This window comes from Nuphar pumila, chromosome 12, assembly GCF_984573655.1.
Source record: "Nuphar pumila chromosome 12, dmNupPumi1.hap1.1, whole genome shotgun sequence".
NCBI classification, from domain to species: Eukaryota; Viridiplantae; Streptophyta; class Magnoliopsida; order Nymphaeales; family Nymphaeaceae; genus Nuphar; species Nuphar pumila.
This window is the reverse complement of record NC_143260.1, coordinates 22,557,073-22,582,112: the sequence shown is the minus strand read 5'-3', so window position 1 is coordinate 22,582,112 and position 25,040 is coordinate 22,557,073. Positions and strand designations below refer to the sequence as shown.

The following is a 25,040-nucleotide window of genomic DNA, read 5'->3' as shown; positions in this document are numbered from 1 at the left end:
GCAAGTGTGATCCAGACTTGAGAGAAAATCTTCTCCAACCCGGGAGAATGATGTAGGAGCGGAGTAGAAGACCTGGGTTCAAAAGGATCCATTTGGATATATATTCATTTTAGATTTTTATTTTGATTCTTGTATTTGGATCACTATATCATATCCATATTTTTAGGATTAATCTTTTCTTTTTAAAAGTTTATTATATTAGGTAATTTGTTTTAATTAAAATTAGGTAAAATCTCATTTATTTATAGATGAGGGATCACGGTAGATGAAGGGTTGAATGAGATAAATTAGTTATTATCTTTTCTTTTAATCTCTTGTTTTCCTCTTTATTTCCTGCATTTTTCTTAGGTAATTAGTAGAGATAATCCTAGTTGGATAGCTTCTTGGTAAATCAGGCAATGAATTTACATCAATAGCCCACATCAAAGTCCTTGTTAAGCTCCTTTAATTCATCCCTATTCTTCTCATTCCCTAGGAAAACATGCCTTAGAAAAGGACTTCTCTTCGAGAGTATACACCAGTGGACGTGGACTTCGTGGCCGCTATCAACGATGATCTTAGCATCGTTGTAGAGATCAAAATTTGGTATTCTAAACAGCCAATCAAGGTTCTCACTAAGTTTCTTGAATGATGAAACTTCCAGGTGGGGGTGGATTCTGAGAAGAGGGTGTCACTGTTTGAGATACAGGAGCTTGTGTTTGGTGGAGAGTCAAGGTATGACAAGGTGGGTTTCTCAGAATCTGACATGGGAGGTAGTAAGGAAGAGAATTGAGCAAAGTGGGTGCCTTAGGGAGGTCGGTAAGACCCGATGGTTTTGAAGAAAGAGAGGGTTGAAGGGGGCTGGAGTTGAGATCAAGGTGGAGGTTACATGAAGAAGATGGCATGCTTGGGTTAACATTCATCATCACCACTACCATCAGCATATGACAATTTGAACCCTTCAAAAAATGATAATTTGAGCCCAAAAATCAACCATAAGGGCACGTATGGAAGTGAGAAAAAAGGTGAAAAAAAAAGCTAAGATATTTTCGATCCTTCTAAACGAAAGAATATTTTTTTGAGAGTTTTTATAAAAAAAATATATTTTTTGATAAGAAAGATCCCTCCAATAGGTGGGAGTGGAAGAATGTTTTCTACGAAAAGAAAATATTGATTTACACTCTTCACCACCCACCACCACCACCACCACCACCATCGGGTTCGGTGACGTTTGCAACATCTACAGCAGCCACCTGAGGGAGTTCCTCGACGAGAAAGCCTCCCAAATCAGGTGCGACAGGGTTCGATCAGAGGAGGCAGCAGACAGTGAGGGCAATCCGCCGAAGGGGATCGTGAGGTGGATCCAGGCGATCAAACTCGTCGTCCGGGTGCTCTTCCGGACCAGATCTTCACTGGATTCCCATTCGTCGTGGGGTTTTGCTTACATGAGGGTCACCTGCGATTATCGGCAGATGCTTGAACAGATCTTCACTGTCTCCGGCGATAACGGCGGGGGTTTTGATTATGTGGGAGGGCTTGCGGATCAAACGACATGAACTCTGAAGCTTCTGGTAGGCAATTTGGAGAGCAGATCTAAAGCGTAAAGAGACCTATCAACAGGATGTACATAGTGAGCAAGGTGAGGGATTCAGAGGGGTTAAAGAAAAAAGACGATGAAGAAGTACCACCACCACCACCAATTATTCTTTTTCTTCCCTTCATTTTTCTAACATTTTCTCTTTTATTTTACTCATTGAAAATTTTCATTTAAAAAAATTTATCATACTCAATTTTTTTTTTCTTCCAAACGTGTCTTGTGACATATCCCCAGCCAGAAAAGAAACAGATCAGGTTATTTTGAAAACGAGTGTTCCGCTCATTTGAACATCATGGCCGTCCGTCACGAGTTTCAGATGGATGCAGTGCTATATTTTCCGTCAACAACGTCAATCATTAACGACAGGAGGAACCGAAGGTAAAGAACGGTTATGCTTAGGAGTTCTGCTTCGCCGATCCATCATCAGCGTAAGTGTCCCACGGTCAAGTGTATCTTTCTGGGTCTTTTATTAATTTTTTTTTACGTTCACGCGCCTTTCGTTACGTGGCATCTATCCGAAACTTGTAACGAACGGCCACGATGTTCGTATGAGCAGAACACTAATTTTCAAAATAACCTGCTCTGGTTTCTAAAACAAATACAAAAGATGGTTAAAAAAAATTAAAATACTCCATGTCTTCGTATCCTTGAACTCACGTGTCATACTTGGGTGAAAATCTTATTAAAATTCATGAAATCCTATAAATAGCTCCAATTTAACGCCGCCACGCCCCCCAAATAATCTCACAAACGAATAGGAAGGGGATACAAGAGCATAAACGACAGACAAAAGGCCTTGAATATTGTCCTGTCCTATTGTTCTTCTCCAGAAACTTCCCGCGACACGAATCGGATGACAAATGTCCTGTTCTCTTCTCTTCTGGTCCAGCAGCTTCTCTCTAGTCAAAATTCAGTTCCACAAACTTCCGCCTAGCCGAAACATGAAGCATAATTCCAGATGCTTCCTGCGATCCTTGATATATAAATCGATCGGCCCCTCCCATCATATACCCCGCACTGCTCAAATTACTATAACGAAGATGACGATTTCTGTTTCAAGATTTTTATCAAGAAATTCCCTAATTCCTTAACACAAAATCTTTTGATCAGCGCGAAACCCAGGATTTCTAATTCGAAGGTTTGGGAGAAAAAAATATTTTCCCCAATCATTCCCCCGTTTTCATCTTTTCTCTCAGTATCCTGAGCCAGAGAAGCGTGAAATCCTCCACATTCTTTGATATGCGCAGTCTTCCACATTCTTCCCATATCGAAACAACCAAAACCGGAGAATTTTCCCAAATCCCTTTAATTCTGCTTTGTTTTCTACAAGGAACTTACGGTTTTTCCCGATATTGAAATGATGAAAACGGGAAAATCCCCTTCGCACATCAGAATTCGGTGAATTTCTTGCTTTCACGCAGAGTTTCCGATGGATCGCTTTCCAGCGAAGGAAGAGGAGTTATTCTGCCCGACGGCCCCGGGGTCACCGTCGCCGCGGCCGATGGAGGGCCTCCACGACGCCGGCCTCCCGCCGTTCCTGAAGAAGACGTACGAGATAGTGGAGGATCCGGCAACGGACATGGTGGTGTCGTGGGGGCGAGACCGCTGTAGCTTCGTGGTGTGGGACTCGCACCGACTCGCGGCGGAACTCCTCCCAAATTTCTTCAAGCACAACTTCTCCAGCTTCGTCCGCCAGCTCAACACTTATGTGAGTTCTCCTTCTTCTAAGCAGTCAGTAGCTTGATGACTCTATGTTGTATTGAAAAAACCAGCTCCCATGATGCTGTGCTGCCATGTATACCGATTGGCATCCCCCTTTCGGTACGTCATCCTGTTTCAGTTTGTATACTTGGCCGCAGTAAAGACGTTGGCTTGTTCTTCCGATGAGCCATTCTGGAGAAAATGGGCTGAACTTTTAGGTCCCACTTCTCGTCCTTTTCCTTCGAGCGGTCTTGTAATGACTCGAAGAGAATCTAAAGGTCAAGTCCATAATCGATTTCCTGCCACTTTTACAAGATTAGGGTCTGTTTTGGCATTAACTAAAAAAACATGCACGTGTAGCTCAGATCTTAACGTTTTGTCTTTCAAACTCAATTTGCTTGGCGTAGAAGAGAATCTTTCCTCCACGTTTACGAAGCTAGGATACCGGGGGGGTTCACACATGGAAAAGAAAGTGAGCTAAGTTCAACGTCCTGTGCTCATAGACCTTAGGTCAAAGAGTTTAGTCGCGATTGGTCTAACATGGGGTGAGTATAATGAACTGTCTGGGTCAAGACGTGGTGGGCTGGAGTTAGGGTACCAGAAGCTGCGTTATGTGCATGTTCCAGTTGGTCAGACCAAGTTGGGTCTTTCTCTAACTAAGCCATGCTTGGTCAAGCTGGTCCTCAAGCTGTCCTGGTCAACTCGGTCAGGCTCAGGTAAGTAAGTCAATTTTCAGGAACAAAGTATATTTCAATTTACTTATTTTCAGAAAAATGGCACTTGATGACGTGGCTAAAGAATATATGTGAAGACTGTCATTTTTTTGAAAGGTTAGGGGTGTGAACGGGCCAGGTTTGGTTCAGACCCAGGTAAAACCAGACTTGGACCATATTTTCAGGTATCGGGATTGAACCCAGGTCTAATCAGGTCCACTATAAGAAAAACCATCCCCCATAAAAACTACATGAACCAAAACCGGGCCATACCGGTAAAACCATAATTTTTATCATTTTTACCTTTAAAATTTGTGGGGTCTAAATCAGAACTCGGGTTGGGTCCGGGTGTGGTACAAAATTTCACAAACTATACTCGGGTCTATATATTAATGGATCCGGACTTGATTCTTAATCGGGTCTTCTTATTTATCATCACACCCAAACCCTATAGTCGAACTCGGTTTGGGTAGGATCTAGGTAAACTAGGCCTGTTGACACGGTCAGCCATTTTAAAGGGAGAATCTCATTTTGGGGCCAACCTATTGACTATGATTCAGAAAATGAGCCACTCTTCTCAAATTTTAAATATAGGCCAAACTTTTTCTTAAAACAGTGAAATAAGGAACCTCAGATCACCAATTATTATCTTGGAAAAATGTGATTCTTTTTTCGTTTCAGGTATTCTCTCTTAAAAATTGAAAAATACACATTCATCCTCATAGAAAAAGAACTAAACCGTTTGAATTCTTGATAACAAAGGTTATTATTGTAATTTGACTTGTAACTTAACTTGAGTTAAATGACAATAATAAATAAATAAATAAATAAATATATATATATATATATATATATATATATAGGCTTTTGTTTGGCAGATTCTAAAAAAAGAGTCTGATTTTTGCAATTAGGGGCAAGATGTTGGCAACTTAATGAAATCCATAAACTGAATATCGGAGTTTGATTCCGATTTTAGAACCGATCACGAAACAACAATCATTCTCGTAGAAAAAGAAGAACTAAACTGTTTGAACTAAGGAAGGTTACTATTGTAATTTGACTTGTGACTTAACTTGAGTTAAATGACAATAACAAATGTACGTAATAGGGGTGATCGGTTCCAGGATGGAGGAAGCAGATCAGGTCATGCTGAACCTGACCGTTTTTGCTCATGCCGACATCGTGGCCATTCTATTTGCATTTTAAAAAGCTCAAAAGTCAACAAAACCACGTGGCATTCATCCAAAATGCAAACAGACGGCCACCATGTCAGCGTGAGCAAAAACGGTAATGTTCAGCATGACCTGATCTGCTTCTCAGGATGGATGGTTCCTATTCTATAATCGAAAACCATCCGCTAGGGGCGGGTTTCGCAAATTGCGAACCGTGAACCACCCGCTCGTTTCATGGATCCAACCAAGAACCGAACCACCAGTCCGGTTTGGTTTTGATTGGATCCCGGTTACGATCTTAATGCTTACCCAATTTTCTGCAAAGAAGTTATGTTTTACCTTTTTTGTAAATGGGACTATAACCATAACATCTTGAAATGAAACATTTTTTGTAAATGGAACATCCTAAAATCATAACATATAAACCATAATATCTTGAAACTTCACAAAGATCAGGCCACAAGTACACAAAGGCCTTGAGCCTGTTTGACATATAAACCATGACATATAAACGAAGTCCGGGGGGAACATCCTGAAATCTATTACCTTATCCTCAAAGTCACAAACAAACAGAAAATTCCACAGAAAAAAAAAGACAAAAATCCATTGGAAATCTATGTGAGGTGAGTAAGAGAAGCACTAAGCTCCGTGACATGAAGCCATGGTGTCTTGATGCCTCTGTTCAGTCTCTACTTGGAACATTTTAAAAAATATAAGTTCATATTATATATAGGACCGGTTCGGTTGGGCTAGTTGGGTGGTTTTCACCCAAAACCGGAAACCGAACCGGTACCCGCTGGTTTTGAAAAATTAGAACCAAGAACCGAACCATACCCACTGGTTACGATCCAAAATTAGCCAGTTGGGTACGGTCCGGTTTGGGTTGGTTTGGTCATAAATTTTTTGCTCACCCCTAGTACGTAGGCTTTGTTTGGCACATTTAAAAAAAAAAGAGAATGATATTTGCAATTAGGAGCAAGACGTTGGCAACTTAATCAAATTTTATCCTTAAACTGAATATCGGGATTTGATTCTGATTTCAGAACCGGTCACTAAATTGCTTACTTAGATACTATCAGATCTTGATATGAAATCAGTTTTGGTTCTAGATCCCAAAGTATCTCACTCTTCTAATCCATATGCAATCCAACTCAAAATCAAATAAAAATTTATGAATTAGATTACCTCTAATTGGGCTAGATATCCGGTTCGGGTTTGACCCGTTTGCAACCCCTTGAAACTCAATGACAAATTTATGATGTGGCTCCTTTCACCTTAGTAGAAACTCAGGAAGGATTTATCCATCAAGATCATCGGCATAAATGCCGCCATCTGTGCAAAGCTTTCGGCATCCTCGTTCGTTATGATGATCGCTTGTGAGGACATGCTTTTATATGAGGAAATGAGCCATTTTCTAATGAGGACCCAAAATTTTCCTTGGTTATTAGAAAAACCACCCATATTTTCAAAAGTATTTTTTTTTTCTTTTTAGAGAAATGGTCAAAAGAGCATTTAAAAAGTTCATCTGCTAATTTCCTATGAAATGTCTCTTTGAGCCTTACTTTAAAAAGGTGATTGTGTTTCGACCTTTATGGCATTACACATTTTTCTCTAATCATGTTTAAGTACTTGTCATAATCACATGATTCAAAACAAGTTTCCTACTAAACAAACCATGTAGATCGCGTCCATAACATTTAAATTTTTTGAGGAAAAAGTAATTTTTAATATAAAAGAGATTATAATTTACTGTAAGGAGTCTCTTTCTATATGTACTGTAGATGGGTCATTTTTACTGTTGAGTGAGTCTATAACAAACTTGATTTTTGTAGACGTAGCCTAAACAAAAATGAGAATGCTCTGTAGCTAAAGATTGTGGAAACAATAATTGGTGGCAGGGATTCAAAAAGGTAAATCCAAATCATTGGGAGTTCGCCAATGAACAATTTTTGGGTGGACAGAAGCATCTGCTGAAGAACATCAAGAGGCAGAGGCCTACCTCGCCGGACCTGCATCACCATGGACTGGGTGCCTGCCTTGAGTTGGGAGATTTCGGGCTTGATGGGGATGATAAAATAGAGAGGTTGAGGATGGACCGCAATGCGTTGATGATGAAAGTGGCGGGGTTGAGGCAACATCAACAGAGCTCGAGGGCCCAGTTGTTGGCCATGCAAGACAGGATACAGGGCACCGAAAGCAAACAACAACACATGATGGCATTCTTGGGGCGAGCCTTGTGGAACCCCGCATTCATCAGCAACCTACTTCAGCACCGAGCCCAAAAGATGGAGATTAAAGGTGGAAGTAAGAGGAAAATGAGCCTACCAAGCTCTGAGCTCAAAGAAGAACTCGGACAACAAATTGTCAGCTATGGCCATAAAGTCGAAGAAGAAACCGAGGGGTCATTGAAGATTGAAACTCTCTTCTCTTCACTTAACAGTGAATCCAGCAGTTCTAGCCAGGGTGGTAGGAATCAACTGCTAGATTTTCGTGACATGGGTCATGGCTCAGGGGCTTTGAATGTTGATAATAATGTTTCGAAAGAGCTCTTAAACAAAGAACCATTGCTTTCGTACGAGGGGTCGAGCCAACCAGAAATGCATGTAGGGATGGAGGACCTGGTGGAAATTTGTGCTGATTGGAGTGATGATATAGACATGAAGGTCCTGTTTGATCAAGTAGAATTTAAGGCATACAAACCATAGGGGTCTAATTTGGGTTTCATTACTAATACTTCTTTTTGCCCTTGCATGGGCCATCATCACCGGTCAAAGTGGTAGACAGTGGTTTAGTGACTTTAGTTTCTAGCTTTTAGGTTGTTTTTCTTAAATTGTGAAATGTGTACCGGATGATGAGCAATGCAGGGGGTGAAAACCCCAAAACTAATACGTAGTCTCCATAGACCTACGTATTTCTAATAATCTCATCAAGTGAACTTAATCTCGCTAACTAGTGCTATATACACTCCCATATCCGTGGGACCTCATGCTCATATCCCATGGATAAGATTGACCCTGCACCATTAAATCACTTAGATGCTCCAGCTTGTGTATAGCAAAAAAGGAAAAGACAATAACACCTGGTCTTTAAGGCACATAAGACGAATATAAAGAGCTAAAACCCTAAAATCGAAGTGTCAATTTTCAGTAATCAACCTATGCCAACAGGCAAGGATACACGAACCATGACTCGGGCAATTTTTTCCCTGAATTGCCACACAAGGGCACGGATTTTTTTTCATTATTTAATTTATTACAGATATTTTTTTATATTTTAATATAAAAATAATTATATTTATTAAAATAAATGCAATTTCTATTAAAAATAACGTATTTTTCATACCATTGTCACAAATCCAATTATCGGGATTTTTTGACACAAATCTCATTATCGAGATTTTTTGACAGAAAAATCTGGTGATAAATTAAAACAAATTGGTTTTTGAAAAAATCTTGAAAAATTATCCTTGTATTTAAATTTATATAAGTTGAAATATAAAAAATATAAGAAAATGAATAAAGTTATAAAAAATATATAAATATTGTGTTCATAACGCTATAACATGGGAATAAAAATGTAATATTTTGAAAATATCATGTTTTTCAAAATTGTACTGGGTTCATTTTCAGAAATGTGGTGATGTTTGTGACTATGGTCCATACATGTCATAGGTGTGTCACGTGTCGTGTCGCTAGACACAATGCCAAAATTGGCATGTCCCGAGTGACACAGTAGTCACTAGATTCAAGCGACCAACAGCCGGAAGTATTCATAGAAGAAAAATACTTCAATCACAGCCATAGATCACTAATTTTTCCCCACTCCTCAAAGGAACTGGAACAAGAAAGTTGTTATCCTGAGAAAACCTATAAAATTATTTGGTGCGACTTGCTTTTAGATATAGAGTTCAGTCACGGGCCAAATCGGTTCCACTCGTCCCCAAAGTCATCCCTATCTTCATAACCCTCATTGGGATCTCATTGATACAAGTTGTTTTGATCAAATCGAACTCCATAGATTTGATATACATTTATTCATTTAGTGAAGATTTTCTATCAAACATTGATTTTTTAATCGCCAAAAAATCCTGCACACAAGTCCAATTTCACAAACAAAAAAGAGACACTCTTATCAATACTTAACTTGATTAAGATGTACAGTGGAGAAACTAAAACCTAATCAAGGTAGTTTAAAAGAAAGATAAGAGGAAGGAAAATACATAATAAATGGCTATAGTGCCCTCTAGATTCAGCTTGTATGCCCACCTTCAGAGCTTAGGACCATAATGAGACACCAAGTTGGCCCTAAATCAGATGACTTGGAAGACAACCAACTGGATCATTTATGTTGAAATATGGTAAACTAGTGGTACATCCAATCTAGAAAAAGTTGGAGTCGTTGGGCTGCATTAGCATCAATCAAGCAGATGATATTTGGAAGTTTTATCATCTGTTTGTTTCTATTTGGCAATGTAGTCGTATCCCTTGAATTAAGAGAAGACAACACTAATGTAATTGTAAATTCTGTAAACTTGTAACTATATACATTCATTTTTTCTTCAATAATGTTATACTAGATTCATTCAGAGATATCATTTGACATGGTATTAGAGCTTTAGAATATCTAAATAGTCTTCTTCATATCGCCTAACATGAGTAAAAACATTGATCTCATCAGCATAACCTAGAGAACTAGAAACCGCCCGAACTCAACAATGATACATTTCTTCCTCCATCATTCGGATAACCCATGGCAAGTCCAGTTCTGGTGATCAGTCCTTTCATAGGGGATAACTATCCATCATGGTGCCGGCATAACTATGACCATGGTGTTTTTTTTATGACGATAACCCTCGCCCAAGCGGGGAAAACCGGGAGTGGGACCCCACAACTACCCTGCCTTACGCAGTGTTATCGGCAAAAAAAAAACAAGATTGGCTTTTGTTGATGGTTCTCTCCCAAAACCAGAGTCGAGTTCATCAAACTTTCTCTCTTGGACTCAATGTGTGACAACATGGTTTTATCGTGGGTGTTAAACTTTCTATCATGTGAACTCCCAGAAAGCATCATATACACGAAAACAAATGCAGCAACTTGGAGTGATCTTAAAGAAGAAATTTCCCACCAAAATGGGCAAGAACACGATCAAGAACACACACACACACACATAAGAGAGACTCATGATTTACGTGGTTCGATCCGTATGGATCTACGTCCACGGTAATGCCTCTCTCACTCACATTCAACGTGAGAGAGGTGAATAGTATTTATTGCTTAGTCATTTACAAAAGTTGCAAAGTCTTTAGATCGTTATCGTTTCCATATATTTTTCGTCAAGAAGCCCACTTTGAATCGTAGGCCACGTAGCAATAGAGAAAACAATATAGTGCATCTGTTTGACCTATTCTTTGAGGATACCCAGCCGCAAATATGGCGTATTTCACCGAGTGCAAGTCCAGAAAATAATCTGCACTATCTAAAAGAGCGGGGCATGACAATAAGGGAATGGGCCATGCTTCACTCGATAGAGAATTCTGGTAGGTGTATCCAGATAGGAACTTCCGAACTGCTATTGAGTTTCGTTGGCATCATCGGTCTCCATAGATTCACGACTAGTGTGCACTCAGCCACCCGTCATGCCCCCTCCGCATAATATAGCGTAGCTATTCCGGCATGCTCGCATTGATGAGAAATAGACCTTATTTGAAAGTAAAAAATGTGATTCCTTTTAGTCTACCCTATTGCGCTTTAAGGCACTCTTATCATTTATTGATAGTCCATTTGCCTTTCCAATAAACATCCAATAAAATTAGTGAGGATTGTCAAACTCATCGGTTCTGAAAGCTGAGAGTTCTTGCATGCTGGAATCCACACCTTCGGCGAGGGATTCTATGAACTACTTTTGTTAACTTCCACTACCTAAGAGGCCTCACGGATGTACCCTGCATATACCACATGCGCCCAGGACTTATTCCTTGGTTCCCTCTCGTGCAGCACTAGCTAGGACCTTGTCTGTTAATATTCAAGAGTGATAGTGGTTGCTTTCCTCGATCCGATGGAGATGTTGGTGGCCACTCCTCCTTGTTGGCTTGTCTGCCACCGTTCACTATTATCTCACATTCCATATCGCCTCAGAAAGCCTTATTAAAAAAATACTCATTCACCCTCATAGAAAAAGAAGAAATAAACTGTTTGAACTCTTAATAATGAAGGTTACTATTATAATTTAACTTGTGACTTAACTTGAGTTAAATAACAATAATAAATGTATGTAGACTTTTTTTTTGGCAGATTCTAAAAAAAAAGTCAGATATTTGCAATTCGGGGCAAGAGGTTGGCAATTGGGGTTTGATTCCGATTTCAGAACCGGTCACAAAACTCTACTAAGATCCAATCAAATATTGTTGTGAAATCAGCTTTGGTTCTAGATTCGAAAGCATTCGACTAGAAAATGAATAGGCCTTTATGAGTTAGATTACTTCCGATCAGGTCAGATATTCATTTTAGATTTGACCCGTTTGTAACCCTCTAGAACTCAATGACAAATTTATGATGTGGTGCCTTCCACCAAAGTAGAAACTCATGAAGGATTTATCCATCAAGGGCGTAGGCATCAATGCCACCATATATGCAAAGCTCCTCACATCCTTGTCTGTTACACTGAGCTCGTGGGGGCATGCATCTATCTGAGGAAAGGGGCCATTTTCTAATGGGGACCCACCATTTTGATCTACAAAGAATAATTTTTTTTTAAGGAAAAAAGTGATTTCTAAGCAAGTTGTCTGTTTCTACATGTACTATAGATGTGTCATGTTTACCATTGAGTGAGTCTAGAACAAACTTGGTTTTTAAAGCCGTAGTCTGAACGAGAATGAGAATGCTCTAGCTAAAGATTATTGAAACAACAATTGGTGGCAGAGATTCAAAAAGTTAGATCTGAATTGTTAGGAGTTTGCCAACGAAGGATTTTTAGGAGGACAAAAGGATCTACTAAGGAACATTAAGAGGCCGAGGCCTGCCTCACTGAACCCTCATCACCATGGACTGGGCACCTGCCTTGAGTTAAGAGATTTTCGGCTTGATGGACATGGGGGAGATGGAGAGGTTGAGGATGGACCGTAATGCATTGATGCTAGAAGTGGCGGGGTTGAGGTAGCAACACTTGAGCTCGAGGGCTCATATGTTGGCCATAGAAAAAAAGATACAAGGCATTGAGAGCAAATAGTAGCACATGATGGCATTCTTGGCATGAGCCCTAGGGAACCCCACATTCATCATCAACTTGCTTTAGTACCAACCCGAGTTGATGGAGATTGAATGTGGAAGAAAGAGAAAAATTAGCCTACCAAGCTCTGAGATCAAAGAAGAACTCAGAGCACATATTGACAACTATGGCCATCAGGTTAGAGAGGAAACAGAGGGGTCGATGGATATTGCAACTCTCTTCTTTGCACTTAACAATAAATTCAACAGTTCTAGCCAGGGTGGCAGGAATCAATTGTTGGGTTTCATGATATGGGTCATATGTCGATAATAATGTTTGGGAAGAGCTCTTGACCACGAAATCATTTCTTCTGTACGACGGGGAAGGCCAACCAGAAATGAATGTGGGGATGGAAGACTTGGTGGAGATTAGTGTTGATTGGGGTGATGACACAAACAAGAAGGTCTTATTTGATCAAGTAGAATTTATGGCATACAAAGCATAAGAATCTAATTTGGGTTCCATTATTGATACTCCTTTCCACCTATGCATGGGCCATCATCACTTGTCAAAGTGGTAGACAGTGGTTTAGTGACTTTAGTCTCTAGTTTTTAGGTTGTTTTCCTGAAACTGTGAATACATACTGCATGATGAGCAATACAGGGGGTGAATGTGGTGATCTTGTTGTTGTGTTCATGATCTTTAGAAATCATGATAAGTAGCACCTTCAGTGCTTGCTTTTGCTATGTTTCTTCTTTCATATATCTAGCTTATATTTTTTTGGGCTTTGCCTTGTAAAGTTTGACTTAAGGTAAGCAATTGAATGGAGCCTGCGTATAAGAGTGTAAAAAGGTGGATACTTTGGGGTTGTCACTCAAGAGGTGCTCTAGCAACAGTTTGCTAGAATCTTTTATGGAACGTTGTATATCTCCTTTCTCTTCTTCATTTTCTTTGGTTTGACCTTTTGTTGTTTTCCCTTTTACTGTAGTGGTGATGATGTTGAGATAATGCATGCATACCCAAGATATGTAGTCATGAAGCGAGGTTTGAAATTAAAAAAAAAATTGCCCATGGATGATGCACTATTAGGGGTCAGAATTAGAGGGAGGAAATTTATTGGTTACTAGTATGCATAGAACCCAAACTTTCTTTGGGCAATACAAAACCATGGTCCTAAAATTCTTAACAAGTAAAAATCTAAAATAACATATGGTACACTAAATTACAACATCCATCATACCTCAATTAAAATTACAAGTTTAGCATGCAATTTGTAACATGGTGATTCGTCGAGCCATGCACCTACAATGAGGTAACAATAGGTGGCTATTACAGCTCTATGGTGAGTTGTGCACCCGCAACAAATGACAATAGGGACGTTGCCACGACACCTTCGAAAGCGATAGATCGTCAGCCCACAGAGCGTTCTAGCGAGGATGAGGCTGCAACAAAGTGGCAAAGTCGCATGCCCAAGATGAAGTAGCACACTGCGACATGTTGAGACGACCTTAGTCCCTTCAAAAGATTAAGAAGTGCAACATGGATGGTACTACCCTCTCAAGGCTTAATTACTTAAGCCTTTGATGAGACTTGGTCGTGTTTCCTAAGAAACTTACATGCGTTGGACCCAAGGAGAGGTGATGCAATGATGGCCTAAGGCAATTGGTCGAGCAACAGAAAGAAGTTGAGTGCACAGGTCAACCATGAGGCTGGCAGGTTGGGGGCGACATGCAATTTTGGACATTGGATAATGGCCTAAAAGAAGTGCTTTATAAGACCTTTCTCTTAAGTTGAAATTCATGATGTTGTGCAGTCCATGCCATTGGAGAAGACTCCATGTATTGGTTTTCCTATCGATTTCTTTAGGGTTTCTTTGGATGCATCTAAGGATGATCTATGTGATCTTTTGTAAGACTTTCACTCTAATGCCAAAATGTCAAGAGTTATGGGAAGATCTATGACGGTCCTAATTCCTAAGGATGGATCTCTTAATTCTATTGATAACTTCCATCCTATTGCCTTAAGTGAGGTAGTTTATAAAATTATCTCTAAGGTGCTGGCCGAAAGACTCCAACAAGTTATTGCAAAAATAATTCTTTCCCAATCAATATGCATTCATCATGGGTAGAAGACTACATGAAGGATTCATTTTAGCTCATAAAGTCATTCACTCCATACATATTTCAAAGGCACATTCTTTTTTGCTCATTTGTATCTCTCTAAAGCCTTTGATATGGTTCATTGAGACTTCCTCCTTGCATGTTTGGACGGTTTGAACCATAAAAGAAAGTGGTGTCAATGGACCAAGGAACTCTTGCACATCTCTAACACTGTCATATGCATCAATGGTACTCAAAGTATGTATTTTAACTTGAATAAGGGGATGCATCAAGGGTATCCTCTCTCTTTATTATTGTTATGGAAGCACTTACCTCTATGCTTGACTCGGTCACCTCAAATGGGTTATATGAGGCAGTAGATATACCTAGATATCCTAGCTTCTCTCACATTTTATTTTCCAATGATGTCATTATCTTTGGCCATGCCTCTCATTTGAATGTTGCCAAATTATGGACATTGATTCGGGTTTTATCTGAAATATCCAGTATCTCAATCAAAAGTCTAAAAATCGCCTTTGTACCCTTATGTTCTATGAATGATGTATCCGTGGCTTCCTTTGCCTCAACCATGTTTTAGTGTCAAATTGGTGAGCTTTCTATTAAATACCTAGGCTTGACACTTTATTTGGGGGTCTCAAGAGATATGTATTTCAAAGGTGTGGAAGATAAAATTTTGGCAAAAATTAATTCTTGGACGGGATTCAATTTGTCGTTGGCGAAAAGAGTTACCCTTGTAAAAAATGTCCTCACTCATTTCCTATTGCATTATGTGCAAAATTTTCAAATTCTATGAGCCACAAGAAAAAGAGTCAATAGAGCCTTTCAAACTTATTTGGTCTGGAAAAGCTCAAAAAGAAAGGATGTACTTAATCTCTTGGTATACTATCACCTGCACTAAAGGCGAGGGAGGGTTGAAAATTCTTGAACTTGGAAGATGGAATAAAACTCTTGTTAAAATGGTTATGACTATTAATTAATGTAGATGTCTCTTGGGCAATGATGGTTAAACACAAATACTCTCTAAAGGGCTGGCCATGGGAATGGATGGGTGGGGCAAAGTAGGTTAGTGAATCTGGCATTTCGAAAAGTTGGATCAAATTACTTTCCATCTTCCTTAAAGCCACTCAGATTTAATTGAAAAATGGGGAAAATACTATTGTAAGTTTTGGAAAGATAAATGGTGTGGAGTTGGATGTTTGAAGGACTCCTATTCGGCTCTCTATTGGGCTGCAAGAGTCAAAGAGAGCATGATCCACTCATTTTGGGATCAACATTGTGGTTGGGAGATCCGACTTAGGGAAAAAGCATCCCCAATAATGTTTGAGGAATAGATGTCTATTATGAGAAAGTTGTCTTCAATCCATCCCACCTTCAATATGGATGTTCCAATGTGAAACTTCTCTCAAAATGGTACCTTCTCCATGGATTCTAGTTATCGATATCTTGGGCCACCTATGGTCCAATGGCTTCCTGACAAGTCTCTATGGGACCTTGCCTTCTTGATCCATGGTTCTCTTACGGGATGGTTGATTTTGCATGATCGACTTGTCATAGACCAAGCTCTTAAGAGAAGATGATTCTCCTTGCCAAGCCAATGCTTCTTTGTAATTAAATGCAATGAGGAAGACGTCAATCACTTGTTTTGGAGCGGTTTTTTTGTTAAAGAATGTTCTATAGAGGTGTGACATTTTCCACATCATCTATGAAAAAGTGTTCGCAAACCTAGGAATGTGTTGATTGCCCCTTTTATCAAGAGTGGGGGTAGTAAAACTAGTTTTTTATAGAGATATTTTGTGCTTATTATCTAGAGGCTTATTTCACTCCAAAGGAATGTTCGATGACATATGGAACTTCAGCTTCCCCCCATAGTTTTGGCGAATGTTGCCTTTCGAGAACTTCTGCAATGGATTCTCTTCAAATGACCAAAGTTAACTAAACCATTTGCTCTTTGTTTTGATATTAACACATGACTCATTCATGGAATTGACACCTCATCATTCCTAATGTATTATTTATCTTTATGTTCAATAATATTTTGATTATTTTTTCTTCAAAAATTATGAAGAGGCTTAATGAAAGAAGGATTCATTATTTCAGAATCCTTTGCAAAACACAAAACATTACACGTTAGAATTTCTAAGTGTGTTGAGTCCTTATCTTGGCAGCCCTCTAGAACCAACTCATGAGTTGGATCCTTCACGTCCTTGGTTGGCCTTAGATAACTCGACCATATGGTATCTGAATCCTTGGTCTTTGACGACCTCCCTAAAATGAAAAGTCTAGTAAGTGATATTGAGCTTGGATCAGAATATATTAAACTGGCTAGCAGAAAACTTTGTTAAGATACCTGTTATTTGATCTTGGGATAAAAGATTTTTTACTTCAAGACTCTTCTTTGCAACCATGCCTCGAATGAAATGCACATCAATCTCAATATGCTTGCATCGATTATGAAATGTGAGATATGCAACAAGATAGGTTGTATTGGCATTTTCACACCAAACAACTAGAGCAGAAATAGAGTCAACTCCAAGTTCTTGAATAAGAAAATGTACCTATGTAACATCAGCGGTAGCATTTGCAATAGCCTTGTATTCAGCTCTAGTATTGGATCTTGACACCATATGTTTTTTTTTTTGAGGTATGTTCGCCCAGTTTCTTGTTCAGCACATTTATTTGCTTGTGAACCATGTCTAGGCTCTGCGTCAATTGGGTGATTTGTACATCCACTTCGTCGATGCGAGTCTGCAGCTTTGTTCATAACTCCCCTATCATATGCTTGCTTCATGTCTCGGGTATCCAAGGTTATGGACGGGTCTAGGACAGAGAACAATCTACATATATAGATTCAAGAAGGGCTTAGGCCCTCATTAGAAAGACACAAGACTAACGGGGGCTGGAGGCTGATCTGGTTGATAGGATCATAACTAGAAATCCAATGGACAACACTAGGTAGCACTGAATGTGCACACGGTTGGATAGGTATGGGGCTCCTACACGCAAGGCTGATACGACCCGAAACAAGGGTCGAGCACCTGAGTTGAACCAGACTTTGAATCCAAACTTGGTGCGGGCTGTGAAAAATTCAGCCTTACATCTATAAAGTCGTCGGGAACTGTCATTCGACTCTTTGCTTAGATAAAAATGACCTGGAGGTCATGGGTCAAATTGAATCCTTCGGATTCGGGTTACATCAATGTTGGGTAAGATCTAACATTAAATATAAATCGAATGGGATGCTATTGAATTAATTATGACCCAAAAGTTAAAGAATAACATAAATTTGAACCTGAATAGAAATCGAGAAGGGCTTGGGCCATTGCTGCATCGTCAAGTGCATGGCAGCTGGTCGATGTGGATCCTCGGAAACACCGCTCAAAAACCACTGTCAGGACCCGAGCTTAGAAAAGTTTGGCTCAAAAACCACTGTCAGGGCTAGCTGGGCTTGGGAGCTAGGCGTTTGTTGGACACGAATTTGGCTATATATGTTATCTAAGATGGGATGGTCTCCGTTGCAACTCTGTATGAAGAATCCTTGGGTACAGCTTGTCAAGGCTAAATACAAGAGACGTGGTTCTATTTGGTTCAGTTATAACACGAGAGGTCTACTATAGCATTGAAATCATAGAATAGTGTGCTCAATGGAAGATCTCTAATGGAGAATCTGTGTACTTTTGGATGGATATCCTTGGGTAGGAAAGCATTCTTTGGTTAACGTCACCTCATGTGATGAAAAAGATGCTGATATGATTGATATATCCATCACTGACAATTGGAGTTAAAAAAAAAAAAGTTGCTGATATGATTCTCCAAGGATCAAATTGCATAGTTTTAAATGAAGTTAGGGGCCATGTGATGCGTATTTGTAAAGGGAGTAAAGAATCAATTCATCATTGATGGATTCTTGCTAACCGGTGGTGGCCCTCCGGATGTAAATACGGTGAAAGTGAATTTTTATAGCATTCTGAAAGAAAATTGGATAAAAGGATTCACGGTGAGAGACATACATGTTTTAATATATTAATTGTATGGATAGTTCGTGACAAGAGAAAGATGATAAATAGTTTTGTAGCTTGTAACCTTGCAAGAACGTGGTTTCCTTATCCGAATAAATTATGAGATGGCTCTGTTTCACTGGTAGGGGGTCTGCCTAACCCCTGCTTGCCAATCCCAAAAAAAGAAAAAGAAAAATGAATAAAAAAAATGGGAGAGTATTTAAAATTTTCCCAAAGTAAGAAAATGATCGTGTTGCCATACTTCGTTAATTGCCTATTTCCATATGTTAAAAGCGACTGCAGTTTGGCCCACAAGGGCTCCGTTCATCTGGTAGGCGGTGCTTGCAAATGTCACCAAGTTGACGGGACGCCACAAGTTCGAAACCCCCTAGTGATGCCGCTAATTACCACAAGGGGCATGGTGGGTGTACTCTCCAGGGTTTTACCAAAAAGAGGCCAGCCAATATGTGGTTAGTGATTGAGGAGTTTTTTTACCTTGGATTATCCAAATAAACAAAAAAGGCGACTCCAGTATGAACTTTTGAGCCACTTTGAAACCATCTGTATCCTGATCAGCTGTGATTCCATTAATCTTTTATCTTCTTAAAATTTGAAACATATACTGCATATTGGCAATGGTTAAATCTATTGACATAGTAAATAAATCTTGTCAAACGAGAGTATTAACTCGGAATATATATATATATATATATATATATATATATATATATATATATATGTACATACACATTTGAGAAGCAGAGAATAGCAAGCAATTTATTTATGAAATTCGAGTGAACAATTTTCAAAGGGACTAAAAGACTTTTGTGGGCAGCCTAACTAAGATGAGGTCCCCCCAGTTCCCCCATAAAAGAATGTGTACCTTGAGTATGTTTTGGTATCCCCACAGCTGCGATAGGAATAATACTCGGGGTGGGATGTGCTTACTACTTCTCCATCTGGCTGCCTGGCATGGCCATCACCATCAAGGTAGTTAACGTAAGTGAAGGCTGCTACTCTGCTCTCGTTATCATCGAAGCATTTGTTCTCTGTGTCAGGCTGAAGGCCATTGCCCATCTGGGTTTTGGTGAAGTGTCCCCCAGGCCTTGTGTTGCGGACCTCTCCTCCCCACTGCACATGAGTTGCCCATCCATTCATGTAACTAAACAATGAGCCTGGCCAGTATCCTACGTGTGCATTGCCGTTAATACCCAGCCACCAATCATTCGAGTCCTGGCTCTGAATGAGAAAACAGCAAATAATGTATTCAGAGAAACCAACAATGTTGGCAAGATTAAGCTCTCTCTCTCTCTCTCTCTCTCTCTCTCTCTGAGAGAGCTTGTACACTACCTTGTGTATTACAAGATATAATTTAGATATCTCTTCTCCAGGAGGTCTCTGACCTAATGATTCCCCAAGAACCAATGTGGGGTCGACTTGAACAAAACCAGCGCATAAATGGTTGTAGCATCCGTTTGGGTTACTATCGAAACCCTGCTATGCACAAACTTTGATTAGATAAAACAAAAAAAGAATGTATTCCTGTTGTTGAATTAAAAAACCAGTCCCCTTATTGCTCAAAAAAAAAAAATCAGTCTCCTTTGTAATTGAGAAGTATGCGTAGGGCATGTTGCTATTTATGATACTAAATCTATTGCTATCATTTTAATCATGTTATCTCCCAAATGTGGAAGATGTTTCAAAAAACTATACCACCATATCAGTTACAAAAGAATCAACCAAACTCATGGTTCAATTGTACTTCCCACATATTTTTGCCTTCTGAAAAATTCTATTGATCATAATATATTTATTTATGCTGACTTGTATAAGAAGTTTGGAGGAGACTAGATAATTACCGTCCAATAAATGAATGTCCTTGTTTTATTATCGCCATATAGGGCTGGATTTACCTGAAGATGTGGCAGAGGCATGAATGTTAGGACACAAAAGATACGCCAATACAGAAGATAAAGCTCATTAAATATGGACTAAAGGCAGGTTGTTGTTTAACAACAACAACCTGGCAGTTACACGATTTTAGGTTGGACTATGCCACTGAGAGACTAAAGCTAGGTGAGCGAATGGGATCGAGATCAAGGAAAGCAAGCTGTAGTATCACTAACTCATACACATTGTCAGAATATATTGTAATTGATTTGTCTTAGAAAACACAAACCAAACATGTGCTCTTACTACTTTGCATTGTGTGCACAAAAAAACAGTAACTCGCAAACCAATATGTGGTTAATATCTGTGCACTTGACGACTGTAAATAACCCTACACGTACTTGAACATACAGATACGGACTGGTAAATAATTGGTGCTAATGAAGTTATGGAGCTACTGACTATAAATAGCCGATCTTTCCATAATTTTTCAGTTTTTTTTTATATCAAACCCTATAGATATGGTTTACATGGTTTTTTTAGTAGAAATGGGGTTTGAATCATGTTAATGTGACAAGCAGAGGTTTTTCAAGAGTTTACAAAATCTTTTTTTGATGACAAGGAAACCTCGCCGAAGCAAGAAAAAACCCAGGTGGGGCCCCACGAGCACCGTGCCTTACGTGGCGCACCTCTGAAAGCTACGGACACACCCTTGTGCCAGTGGGGTTTGATCCAGTGCTTTCATCTCAGCACCTTCACAATCACCCCACTGGCCGCGCGGGCGATCCCTGCCGTGGTTCAAGGGTTTCCAAAATCAACGGTACCAAAATATGATAACTCAATAACTTGCATTTGTACATCACAAAAACATCATCCAAAGTACAAGCCTTAAGCAAACAAACCTTGCTGAACAAATTTATGCGATCTGATTAAGTCCATACAACTTGCACTTAGGATTTCCAGCTCAATAATTTCCTACTTTCATTAGTACCAAATGTGTTTTGAGTGTGAGACATATTGGCTACTAAAGAAGTACCAAACTATAGCATTAGAAGTCATACAAAAGCTGAATCGACTCAATGTGACCACATAGATGTGTCCAGTTTGGTCTGCTTGCTAGAGATCACTTCTTAGATTTGTATGCGAATGTTTTTTGACGTAAAAAGCATTACTAAAAATTTTGGTATATTATACCCTTTGAGTTTTGGCCACCTAAAAAGCCAGCATGCACATCGCTAACAACGATCTAGAACTCAATTTCATCTAAATCAACAAACCATGAAGATCAGATCTAAGAGTTCAGCAACTCATGCATGTCAATTTGTGTTGCAAGGCTAAGGCTTCAACTTATGGACAAACTCCATTTGATCCTATCAGAGAGAGAGAGAGAGAGAGAGAGAGAGAGAGAGAGAGAGAGAGAGAGACCGTCCATCCAACAAAAACAGCATCTGCTGACCCTCCCCCCTCTCCATCGGGTCCATCGTTCATAAGTACCAACCTCGCAGCGCTAAAATCGTTAGGTGTTTCTGTAGTTGGATTCCATACTTCCAAAGCGGTCAAAGCTCCAAAGTATCCATAATTTGGGTATAGGTTTCTTGGAGACATACTAACAAACTGCATCAAGATATCACATAAACCTGTTATAGTGCAAAAAAACCCAATATATATATATATATATATAGAGAGAGAGAGAGAGAGAGAGGTTTACCTCGTGAGGAACTTCTTTGCCATTAGACAGACTGGTCATGTTGCTTGTTATGGTGGTCGGATAAAAAGGTTTTGCGCCTTCGTGTGCTCGAGGCTTCAGAATAGGGATAGCGCCATCAGGGCACCCTGTGCTGTCGACCGCTAGTTTGGAGGCGCCGGCGGTTTGTTCGGACCACTCCTTGATTCCATCTGGGTAGGAACTGGGCTTCATCTTCATTTCATGAATCCCATACACATGATTTCAGGATAAACTAGGATGAAACAAACGAGCAAAGATACTGGAAAATGCTTAGGGAAGAGCAAGGAAGACAAAGGTTATATATGCGAAACAACCTGAACGACATGATCTTTAAGAAGAGGATGTTGTAAAGAAGGTTGGCTGTAGATGTCATAACAATCAATCACGTCCCCATCTTCCCTCTGCAATGCAAACCAAACAGATAATATTAGCCTTTAGTAAAACGAGATTTTTGTGATGATGATTATATTTAACACCAACATGGATAGTTTTCAATGGGGAGTTGAGTCTAGTGCGAGGGACCCTTCCATCTGCTCCGTGACAGAGGAAAAGTGCCAGTACTAGTAAAAGAAAGGCCATCTCTAAGAGAAAGAAGAGGGGATATACGACAGGAGAAAAAGTAGTGCAGACTCGAAGGTAAGTTCTGAGCTGATTCTTATGATTTATATATATAAAATAAATTTTGATGATCCTAAAATGAATCCGGCCATGTGCAGTTATAGCAATGAAAGATGTGCTAGAACGTTTATTTGGAAGTTACAATCACCAAAACTTAAAAGGTGATGCGATTATAGCAAGGAAAGATGTGCTAGAACCTTTATTTGGAAGTTACAATCACCAAAACTTATTAGGAGATATGCGATTATAGCAAGGAAATTAAGATGTGTTGAACATTTATTTGTCTTATTACTTTATATCCTTTTTTAACGAGGATCTTTGGCAAAATAACCCTTTCTTTGCATAATTTTTTTAGAATACATTTTTTAGGGAAAAGCTCACTTCATGAAAAGTGTTTAGTCCCAAATTGAACATCTTTAAAAAAAAGCATTGAGTTTAAAATGTGCAGAATTGCCATAGGGGACAAGGTCCTTAATTGGCTTGTCAATTAAACTTTGGAGATTGGACATTGGACTTGGTTTCTTACCCGGCCCGGGTTTAGATTGAACTTGGTTTTGGTTTGTCTTTGACCAAACTTTTTATCACTTATTTTGGACAAATTTGTACCTCATAAAACCACTTAATTAGCTTTTATTTTTCTTTGACATAGGTAGTTAGCCCATTATGGGTGGTCGTTTGAGCCCTAATGAGTGCATGTTGACCGTTTGGACCAATGGATGCATGCTACCCATTTGGTCCATAATGAGCTTTTATGGATCCGTGCATATTGGGGTCTATATGAACCTTCATTTGCCTCAACTCAGATCCATAAGCAAACTAAGTTCTTTTCTCGTTACTTCTTCATGCTTTGAATCTGTTTCTTTCTATCTCTTATTTTTTATGAAGTTATTCAAGGTTAACCATGTCATTGTGGCTACTCAGTACTAGAAGTGATTGCTATTATATGTGAGGTGTAGGCTTGGTTGTATCTCATAAGCGGGTGTATCTCATAAGCAATGTTGTGTCCAACTCTACTGCACCCGATTTCAACCTCGATGGAAAAACTATCACTTTAAAGAAAGCAACATTACTGCAGAGTAGAAAAATTCAAAAAATCCACAATTTATAAGGGACAACCTAGCTCCATGGTGTCAATTGTGATGGTCAGGAACTAGTAGATTCATAAGCTCTCCCAATTAGATGAGACCAAATTCAAGCACTAGTAGAATAAAGTAATGATCTTTTTTACAGTGGCCAAGGTGTACGTGCTTACTGAATCATGTCCTCTTGAACTAGAAGAAGAAATCATTGATGAGAACAGGAAGCATCACGAGTGCAAGAAAAAGATAACTATGTGTGCTGCCAGCACATTCTGAATGCCCTATTTAATCTCTACACTGAAGTGGACTTTGCGCAAAAGCTCAATAAAGCTCTTCCGAACAAATACAATAAGGAAGACACATGAAATTATAAGTTCATTGTTAGAAAATATATGAAATTCAAGTGTTTTGATGACAAGCCTCTTCTATCTTAAGTTGATAAAACACAATTGTTGGCTCAACAACTTAAGGTAGAAGTTATGAATCTTGACAAGTCCTTCCAAGTGACTGCAATAATAAAAAAATTACCCAAATCATGGAAAGATTGTTGTAACATGTTAAAACATAAAAATAAAGATTTCACTTTGGATCAACTTCTTTCTCATCTTCGAAATAAAGAAGAAGCTCATCATATAGATAAAAAAAAAGAGTTTAAAAATTAGCACCAAGGTGAATATGATGGATCACAGGCCAAGGTTCAAGCTCAATTTGAAGTCTAAAAACAAGAAACATAAATATTTTAAGAAATCCAAACATGAGATTATTTTCTGCTATGTATGGCAAACTAGGGAACTATGTGAGAGAGTGTAGTCACCTCAAAAAAATGAGGTACCAAGGCAGAAGCTGTTAAAGAGAACCTAGTTGTTGTTGTAAGCTCTATTTTTATGCTTTAAATGGATAAAGGTTGGTATGTGGATTCATATTTTAAAATTCATACTTGTAATGACCAGAGTATCTTTAAAACATACAATGTCGTAGAGAAAGACAATCGAGTTTACATGAGAGACTCTCATCCTACGAAGGTTAAAGAAAAGTGATAATTAAACTCTAATTCACATAAAAAAAAAATGTCTTACCCTCACAAATTTTTATCATGTACCCACCATGGCTATAAACACCGTATCAGTACTCCTACTAACAACACGACTTTAAGCTTGAACTTGAATTCGACAATTTAATATTATCTAACAATTGCGTGCGTATTAGAAAGAGCTTTGTTTATGATGCCATGTTAAAGCTAAATGTAA

The 25,040-nt window shown here is 39.1% G+C and overlaps 1 protein-coding gene and 1 pseudogene across 1 annotated transcript; one reads left to right on the top strand and one right to left on the bottom strand.

The window, feature by feature from the left end:
- Nucleotides 1-3,005: 3,005 nt before the first annotated feature.
- Nucleotides 3,006-7,867, top strand: LOC149820295 (heat shock factor protein HSF30 pseudogene; annotated as a pseudogene).
- Nucleotides 7,868-19,320: 11,453 nt separating this feature from the next.
- LOC149820294 (protein neprosin-like) lies at nt 19,321-22,675 on the bottom strand. The gene is made up of 6 exons (XM_089981783.1): nt 22,619-22,675; nt 22,411-22,497; nt 22,079-22,288; nt 21,796-21,984; nt 19,831-19,974; nt 19,321-19,719 (listed from the first exon to the last, which is right to left on the bottom strand). Exons 1-6 carry the CDS (start codon nt 22,673-22,675, stop codon nt 19,321-19,323), a joined length of 1,086 nt encoding a protein of 361 aa, XP_089837909.1.
- Between the last annotated feature and the right edge of the window lie 2,365 nt (nt 22,676-25,040).

Excerpts from the sequence above, each read along its gene's own strand:
- LOC149820294 (XM_089981783.1), bottom strand. The coding sequence starts at position 22,675 with ATGGCCTTTCTTTTACTAGTACTGGCACTTTTCCTCTGTCACGGAGCA. Across the intron at positions 21,985-22,078 it reads GCAAAGAAGTTCCTCACGAG|TTTGTTAGTATGTCTCCAAG; the intron begins GTAAACCTCTCT and ends ATCTTGATGCAG. Across the intron at positions 19,720-19,830 it reads TATATCTTGTAATACACAAG|AGCCAGGACTCGAATGATTG; the intron begins GTAGTGTACAAG and ends TTTCTCATTCAG.